We start from the raw sequence: 9,725 nt of genomic DNA, 5'->3' as shown, positions 1-9,725 counted from the left end.
TTTTTTTTTTTTTTTTAAGATTATTTACTTATTTATTTGACAGAGAGAGAGAGTACAAGCAGGGGAAGTGTCAGAAGGTTAGGGAGAGGGAGACCGGGAGGGAGAAGCAGACTCCCCACTGAGCAGGGAGCCCGATGCAGGGATCCATCCCAGGACCCTGAGATCATGACCTGAGCCAAAGGCAGAGCCTTAACTGACTGAGCCAGGATAAAGCAAGTGCCGTCTTATCTGCGTTTTAATTGTAGGTCTAGATATTCTGCATTTGGGGGGATATATTTTATCAATCTATTTTTATTCTGTTCTTATTCCTTTTGCAATCTAGTAATTTTAACTTTAATCTTTTCCCACAATTTTATTCAACTTTTATTTTTAACAGTATACTCTAGTTACATCCTCCTTAAAATGTGTTAAATATAGAAATACTAATATTCACTGAGAAAAAAATAAGAAAAGCTTAGGTAACATAATAAAAAGTATCCACAAACCTACCACTAATAGAAAACATCACTACTGGGGCGCCTGGGTGGCACAGAGGTTAAGCGTCTGCCTTCGGCTCAGGGTGTAATCCCGGCGTAATGGGATCGAGCCCCACATCAGGCTCCTCCACTATGAGCCTGCTTCTTCTTCTCCCACTCCCCCTGCTTGTGTTCCCTCTCTCACTGGCTGTCTCTATCTCTGTCGAACAAATAAATAAAATCTTTAAAAAAAAGAAAACATCACTACCCTTTGATCCTCTTTAATTCACATTTACATTCCATGTATACATGTATAAAATACATGTAATTATGTATGTAAGTGTATTTATTTAAGATACTGGTTTCTTCTGTTTCCAACTCTGTTCGTTTTTAACAAACGGTTTCCATCCATTGGCTATTCACCTAAGCTTAACTTAAAAGCCCAGGTTTGAGGATTTTTACCTTCTTTGGCCACTTTTAAGATTTTTATCTAACCTTTCTGCCTATTTGTCTTTAGTATTATAATTATCTCCTTTAAATTTCTGAATTTCTGTTTTCATTCTAGATTTCATTATTTTTCCTCCTTTTATCTATTTAGTCTTCCTAAATTAAACATACTTTTATCTAATTACCTTTTAAGTTTAATTGCATCATGTTTTAAACTATATGGCTCCCAAACCAACACCCCCCCCCCAAAAAAAAACCCTAAACTGCCTGACTCAATGTATGCGACTTTCTGGAAAATGCAAAACTGTAAAGGCAGAAAACAGGTAAGTGGTTGCCGGGGTCTGAGGATCAGAAGATACTGACTACAAAAAGGCATAGAGTACTTTTCTGAGGTGATAGAAATGTTCTGTCTTCATGTAGGCTATACTACCGAGGGTGAATTTAATTATATGTAAATTATACCTCGGTTAACATCAAGCATATAAATACAAACACAACTAATCATGTAGGAAACAGAATGAATATGACTTGGTACTGGAAGTTATGCTCAAGGGAGAAGAGCCAATAGTAACTTTCAGGTTTCTGGGATATGACATGTTGCCTTTTCACTTTGTAATAGAGGCAGTCCTATAACACGCAGGACAGCTGTCAAGTTTACGTCCACGGTTTAGTCAAGGTTAAAATAACTCTTAAAAGGTTGAATGAGCTGTACAAAGTACTAGCGAGGAAAGAAAACATACAGAAGGTTGGAGCAGGGCAGCCACATACAAGGCCATAATTCTACAGCAGAAAACCTCCAACTACCAGTAGGAGTAGTTCTTCAGCCTCAGCCTCAGGTGGACAAACTAGCAGGTAGACATCCTGTTGATATTACGTAAGTGCAATGTTTCAGAAGCTCCTCCAGGATTTTGCCATAGATACAGGACCCTGCTGTGTACAGCCCATCTTCTAGCGCAGAGTAAGGCACTGGCCTTTCCAAGTGACCCTGAACTCAATCCGTGCACCAACCTTTTGTCCTTTCTCTTACAACCACCTAAGGCTCTGTTCCTTGCTCCAAAACGGTAGTAACATCTGGTTTAGAAGTGGATATACTAGTGAGATGAGGTAGCTTAACACCACCACATCTCTGCTGTATGATTTCTCCTAGCAAAGTCCAGACATTCCCACTTATCCTATGAGAAATCTATAGCCTCATTCCTGAACTTCATTAATCCAGGATCAATCTTCTCTAGGAAAAACAAAGAATCCAGAGGACCTACAGCTCTACTTTGACCTTTAGGTGTACAACAACCCTTATTTCTTCCACATGGTAATTCCTTTGGTGAGGGGCAGAATACCTTGAATGCAACGTTCTGAGAGGCTCCAGAGTCATTGCACTTTTTAACTGTACTAAATTACTTGTTCCGTCCCCCACAAAATGGTAAACAGGAAGAATTCCTTGTTCTGTCTACTATAAAATGCTAAACAGGGAGATGTAGATGGCCACAGCAATGACTTTTGTGGAGAAAAGCTATGCATAATCCAAAAATGGAGGCTTTTTTCCATTTTGTCTCTGCCTACAAACTTCCCTTGAGAGGAATGCTGATTTTCCTAAAACATCTGAAAACAACTCAGTAGACCCACAGTCTAAAATGTTTTCCTCAAGCAACAATAACTCCGTTTCAAAAGACGAGCAATATATGGTAGCCACTTGCCATATGTGACTACTGGTCACTTGAACTGTGTCTGGTCTAAACGGAAATGTACAGTAAGGTTATATTAAATTCTGGCTTTGGGAGACTCCCACATTCCCATACTGTGCATGCACCCCCACACCCCTCTGCCTGGCACCTTGGGGTCAGGGCCACTGCCTGGGCTGGCAGACCCTCGCCATTGCATCTCGTGCCCTGCTTGGCTTGTTGGAGAGTCGCCAAAGCAGGTAGTAGGAATGCTGCAGTCCAAGTGGCTCTGGCAAGTATGTTGTGGACTCAGGTCATTGGGCAATTCCACCACCTCAAGGATCAGCTCAAAGCCAAGCTCCACAGAGGATCTCAGCTCCTCCATGGCACTGATCCACAATTCAGTCTGCCCAGTCACCATGGAACCACCAGCCACAACAAACCCAAGAGAACCCCCCAACATTCCACCTGGAACTCCACTAGCAACTGGCAGCCTAGAAAGGGAGGTAGGCTTTCTGCATGTTGGAGCAAGCCTTTCTCTTTCAAATAAATAAATCTTTAAAAAAATATCAGCTAGTAAATTAAGTTAGGTATTAATTTTTACATGTACATGTTTGCTTTAAATTTATATTAAAATAATTTTTATACTGTCTTGGGAAGCCAGAACTTTTAAAATTTAACTCATTATTTTAAACTGTGATTATGTGCTAAAATTATAATATCTGGATATATTATGCTAAATAAAATATATTATTCAAATTAATTTTACCTGTTCCCTTTTACTCTTTTAAGGGCTCTACTAGAAAATTTCATAGACCCTTTATAATAAAAAGCAACTCCATAATTATCTAGAATTTAAATAAAAACTTAAAGAAAAAGCAACTCTTAATTTTCTTCAAGACTACTAACAGAACTCTTACTCTATTATTACAAAAATCAAGCTTTTTGTAAGTTTAAGCTAAGTTGTTTTAAGACCTATTTTTTAACAAAGCAAGCATTACATATAATGAATTTCCCTGGATTAAAGTCATTAAAAAGAACATTATATTCATACACTCCTGAACCATATTTAATCACTCTCAAAAGATTACTTCTTTAAGTCTGCAAATTTGAAACAATAAATAAAGTGTATTTTCCCAAAGACATTCTGCCTGAATTTCATACCCTTAAATTAAAAGAGACGTGACCACCTAAAGCACAAGCACAGGTTATCTGGCAGAATAACAAAGCCACAGGCACAGCACACAAACTCCTAAGATATTACCTGATAGATATCAGATAAACTGCTGCTCCCAGAGTCACTTGCGATGCTACAACCGGACTGACTAGAAGACACATGAGTCACCTGTGGATGAGGGTTGTCTGTGATGTGCATCTTGGTAAGATCGGCCGGAAGCTGAAGAAGAAAAATAATTTAAGGTATTCTAAACATCAAACTTTACCTTTATAAGCGTTGTTGAGGAATGTACAGAATTACTGAATCACTATATTAGGTGTACGATAACTATACTGGAATTAAAATACTTAAAATAATTTTTTTAAATAAAAAAATGAGTTCTTCTGTAACAATTACTTGTTTTATGTACATTACTGTGTAACCTCATTTCTAACCTAAATCTTCCACTTTTAGGAAAAATCTTAGAAAATGGTAAGAACCAAATTAGTACTCTGACACCGTTAATCAAGTCTAGAGTGGAGTCCCATTGTGTAGATTTCGGAGGACATTACCATTGGTAATAGTATTTCAGAGGAAACACTTGGCCCCTCCTTTTTCTCCAAATAAAACTATCAGCTATTGCCACCTTCAAGTGTTCAGAATGCATTACACACACACCCCAACACCAAATGGTTATTGATATGGAAAAAAAAAAAAAGAAGAAGAAAGTATAACACCTGGTAGCAAGACTTGGGGGGGGGGGAAACCCAGCTGATGGCACTCCAAATTTCAAAAATTTTATGGACCTCTTTTCACATGATATTGCAGCAATTTGTAGCTGGCTTCTAAAAAATTTGTTAGTAATTATGCTGATTTAATTAATGTCTATGCTAGGTGCAGGGATACAAGAGACACACAAGAAGGAAATGATACTATCACTTCATCTTTAGTATGGTCACACTTTTATAGGGATGCAGGTTGTATAATATATCTTTCATACCAAAAACAAACCGGAACAACAATAACAAAAAACCTCACAAAAGTCAATGCTCTAAGAATTAAAGTAAGAAACAAACAACTGTGTTCCAGATTAGTGAGAGAAATTAAACAGGAAGCATGGTGATATATTTTCCAAATAATTTCTCTGCAAGCTGCTATGCAGGAACATTAAGAGAAATGTATTTACTTTTTAAGACAGAGGTTCTTATTGCTTTAGTGCAGTAAAATATTAAAGAAAGATGCATAGTAGTAAAAACTAAATAAACCCTAAAGGAAAAATGGACAAGTCTGAATTCTATTAAGAATAGTCACTATAATTATAAAAACGACAGTTAAGCATCTGACTCATGATTTCAGCTCAGGTCATGATCTCAGGGTCACGAGAACGAGCCCTGCGTCAGCCTCCACGCTCAGCAGGGAGTCGGCTTAAGATTCTCTCTCCCTCTGCCCCTCACCCTCCCTGAAAACAAACAAACACTACACACAGAAATGACATCATACATTCCCCTGTCAATAATGGTGGGTTATCCAACTCAGATAAATTCTATAACTAAGATAAACAGAAAAGCTGGAATATACACACATAATCTGGCCTGTGAGGTTTTGCTGATTCTTAGAGGGAGATGAAGAGACTCAGAAGCACTTCAATAGTCACTGGTTAAAGAGACAAAAGTTATATTACAAGGCCTAGCATGGAAAGGCCATCCTTTGGACTGGGAGTCTGGAAAGAACATTATACTCTAGGAATGAATGTAATCCAAAAGTAAATTGATGCCCATTTTGGAATCATCTAAATCCTTGATGTTGTATTAAGGTTATACAGGGATATTAGTGCTTCCAGTCAACTAATGGAAGCAAACAGGAATCTTTACTATAGGAAAAAAATCATACTAGGTCTCAAATTATTTAAAATATTTTGCATACGGGCGCCTGGGTAGCGCAGTCGTTAAGCATCTGCCTTCGGCTCAGGGCGTGATCCCGGCGTTCCAGGATGGAGTCCCACATCGGGCTCCTCCACTGGGAGCCTGCTTCTTCCTCTCCCACCCCCCTGATGTGTTCCCTCTCTCGCTGGCTGTCTCTCTGTCACATAAAATATTTTGCATATACAACAACCATTGCTCAAATAAAATCAGGCACGTGAGAAGACAAGATAGCACTGATGAAAACTAGAGAAATAATAAACGGAATAATCATATTGTAAAATGACTGTTTTTAATATATGTATATATATAGCCAGGGTAGGCAAACATTTTCTCTAGAGGACAAAAGAACATATATTTGACACTTGTGCAGGTGACATACAATCTCTGTGGATACTTTTGACTTTTTTTTTTTTTAACAACCCTTCAAAAATGTAAAAATCATTCTTAGCTCACAGGTCATACAGCTCACTGGCCACATGTTTTCCAATAGAGCAATACATGACACAGACAACTGAACCTTGAAAAACACAGGTTTGACTTCTATGGCTCCACTTATGCATGGGTCAAGTTACATGTGGATTCTTTTTCAATACACTACACTAGTTTAAATATATTTTCCTTAGATTTTTTTCATAACGTTTTCTTTTCTCTAGCTTTATTGTAATAACACAGTATATGATACATATAACATATGAAATATATCTATTTTTTATATTTTACAAAATATGTCTTAACTGACTATATTATTGGTAAGGCTTCCAGTCAACAGGCTCTTAGTACTTAAGTTTTTGTGAACTTAAAAGTTACAAATGGATTTTTGACTGCACAGGGAGTCAGTGGCCCTAACCACTGTGTTGTTCAAGAGTCAACTCTACAGAGAAAAAACCTAAGAATTGTAGCAAAGAATAATTAACAATAAAATGAAAATTCTAGAACTGAAAAGTTAAGGAAATTAAAAAGTTAAACAGGGACTCAATAGATTTGACAGAGCTAAGAAGAAAATTAGTAAAGATTGGCCTGAAAAAATATCCAGAATGAAGCCTCAAAGTAAAAAAGAATGAATCTGGGAGATAAGGCACAAAGACCACAGGAGATACAGTGAGACGGTAACATTTGAATAATTAAGAGTCATAGTGAAAAAAAAGACCAAGGCATGGAATATAAATGGCTGAGCATTTTTCCAAACTGACAAAAAAATACAAAGTCACAGATCAAGCAGCTTTAAGAATGACCAACAAGATAAATGACAAAACCATACCTATGTAAACTAAGGTGAAACTAGTAGGGAAGAAAAATAGATAAAGAGAAGTCTTAACAGCAGTCAGGGGAAAAAAAAAGAGAGTACTTGGACAAGAGCAAAATTAAAATGATAGCTGAATTCTCAATAGAAATTTGAAAAGTAGAAGAGAATGGAGTGGTATCTCCAAGAGCTAAAATTCTGTACCCAGCAAGAGTCCTCGAAAAAAGGCAAAATAAAGACATTTTCAGAAAAATAAAAATGAAGACAAATACTCTCCTGCAGACCTACAAAGAGGAAATCCAATGGGAGAAAGAAAACAATTCCAAATGGAAGCTTCTAGATGCAGAAAAGGAAAACCGATGAAAACAGGAAATGTGTGGGTAAATCTATGTGAATACTGACTACATAAGGTATGAACATTAATGGCCCAACACATATAGAGAATTAGAATACATTACAACAACAGAATTAAGTCTGGAGAAGAGTAAATGAAGTTGTTAAAGTACTTTAAGTTCTTTCCAATGTCCATGAAACTGCAGAAACAGACTTCACAGATGAAGCATACATTGCTGTAATCTCTGATTTAAGAAGAGTAAAACTGTGTATAACTATGAAGCTTCCACAGGGGAAAACATTAAATAAAAGGATGGAAAAATATACAGCATGCAAACAAACCAAAAGAAGATTATGTAGTTGTATTTCAGATGAAGTAGACCTTGAGGGAAAAGCCTTAGAGACAAAAGGGGACATTTTTATAATAAAAGGTTCAACACTAAATAAATATGTACCTAACCACACACCCTCTAAATATATAAGGCAAAAAATGGCAACAACAGAAGAACTAGATGAATCCACAATCATGCTGTCAAATTACACCACACATTTCCCAGTGACAGAATAAGCAAATAAAAAATCTGTAATGATAGAGATGATAGGAAAAATTGCACCAAAACTGACCTAAAGTGCATGAACATAGAATAACGCAACCAAAAACTTCAGAATTCTTTTAGGGTACACATAAAAACAATTTTTAAAATTTACAATGAGGCAAGGCGTGAGCAAGTTTCAAAAGAATGGAAACATACAGAGAATATCCCATGATCACAAAGCAAACAAGGTAGAAGTAAGTAACAGAAAGATAACTAGAAAATTATCATGTACCCGGAAATTATTAAACAAACCTAAATAGCACAAAGGTCAATTAAGGCACACTGCAAATTACAAAATACTCAGAATAAAAATCAAAATGCCATGTATCGAAACCTGTGGGATAAGCTAAACTTATGCTAAGAGGCTGTATTATATCTTGTATATTTAAGAAGACAGAAAGGGGTGCCTGGGTGCCGCAGCTGGTTAACTGCCCGATTTTTGGTTTTAGGTCAGGTTGTGATCTCAGGGTTATGAGATCGAGCTTGGTGTCGGGCTCTGTGCTCAGCTCGGAGCCTGCTTGAGACTCCCTCTCCCTCTCCCTGTGCCCCTCACCCCCATGTTCTCTCTTAAATAAATAAATTTTTAAAAAGGCAGAAAAATCAATGAGGTATCTATAAGTGGTTACAATAATACAGAAACAGTGATGGGAGCATGTCTCAGTTCAGAGATCTTCCTCTTACTTAGTTTCTGTTGTTTAGACACAATTCATCCAGGAATTCATTCATCTAGGAGTGAAGTAGATGAAAAGACAAAGACTTGAAATAGTTTTAAAAGGTCAGATGTTTGGCTGAGGTGTCAGGAGTGGGAGATAACCCATACTCCCAAGATTCCCACAGAGGTTAACACCATGGAGAAAGAGGTTATCCATCAAAGTAACACAATAAACCAAACCCGAAAGAAGAGTAAGTCTGCAAACTGGGTGGGTAATGATACAAGCAATCTTCATCCTCACTAGACCCTAAAAGACAAGATTATCTCTACTTTACTAATGAGGAACTGAGGCAATAAAATTAAGCTGCGAGCCACAGATCTCTCACTCGAGTAACTAGTGGAGTTGGAATTAAAACCCAGAACTATCTGATTCTAGTATTCTCTGCCACACTCTGCTTTGTACCAGGAGCTCTGCTGGTAACATAAAGAGGAAAACAGATGGGTTCCACCTTCAAGGACTGCAGTCTAACAGTGAAGAGTAGACAGATATTTACAAGTATACAGCATCTCCTTTCTACCTCATGAAGGAAACTTAGATCGACATATAGGAATCCGCTCAACCTCTTCATGTGATGAGAATAATGACAGTGACTACAGCTAATGTTTGAGTGCTCACTGCATGTACCAGATATGTGAGCTCACAAATATATCCTTCTACATACTTTTTACATAGATTATCTCATTTAATTATCAACCAGACAAGATAGATGCTACTATTATACCCAACTTACACATTAGGAAACCAAAGCCCAGAGAAGTTACACAGGTTGCCCGAAGTCACATAGCTAGGAAGCAGGGAAACCAGATTTAAAATCCATGCAGCCTGACTATAAATCAGTTGCTCTTCCTAAGTTATTTCCTGATATTAAATTTTGAGTTCCTAACACCCAACAGTTCCTTTTCTTTATAAGAGGCAGAAAGGAGAACGTTTTCCTCCAATAGGAATCCTTGATTTCTTAAACCTTCTGTGCTGTCTCTCAGCTTATCTGCCCCTTTCCTTTTCTTCCTAACCTCAGCGGGGACTTATTAGCTTACCTTTCATGAGCCATGTCAATTCACTTACCTCATCATCCTTCCAGCCTACCAGGTCTGGCAAACTTTCCTATTTTCCACAGTCACTTTATCCATTTCCTATACCCAAACTTCTGAGCTCAGCTGGAGCTCGCATGTCCATGAGTACCAGTGTCAAAGTTCTATTTGGGGGGG

At 37.5% G+C, this 9,725-nt stretch overlaps 1 protein-coding gene across 4 annotated transcripts in view; it reads right to left on the bottom strand.

The window, feature by feature from the left end:
- RAPGEF6 (Rap guanine nucleotide exchange factor 6) overlaps positions 1-9,725 on the bottom strand; it is a 179,207-nt gene that overhangs the window by 84,596 nt on the left and 84,886 nt on the right. For all 4 annotated transcript variants that reach the window (XM_040622495.1, XM_040622494.1, XM_008698967.2 and 1 more), the window contains one exon: positions 3,825-3,956. In XM_040622495.1, the coding sequence (XP_040478429.1) occupies positions 3,825-3,956 (132 nt within the window). The remainder of the gene's footprint in view (positions 1-3,824; positions 3,957-9,725) is intronic.

This window comes from Ursus maritimus, unplaced genomic scaffold (assembly GCF_017311325.1).
Source record: "Ursus maritimus isolate PB19 unplaced genomic scaffold, ASM1731132v1 scaffold_5, whole genome shotgun sequence".
Taxonomy (NCBI): Eukaryota; Metazoa; Chordata; class Mammalia; order Carnivora; family Ursidae; genus Ursus; species Ursus maritimus.
This window is presented reverse-complemented; position numbering and strand designations above follow the sequence as displayed.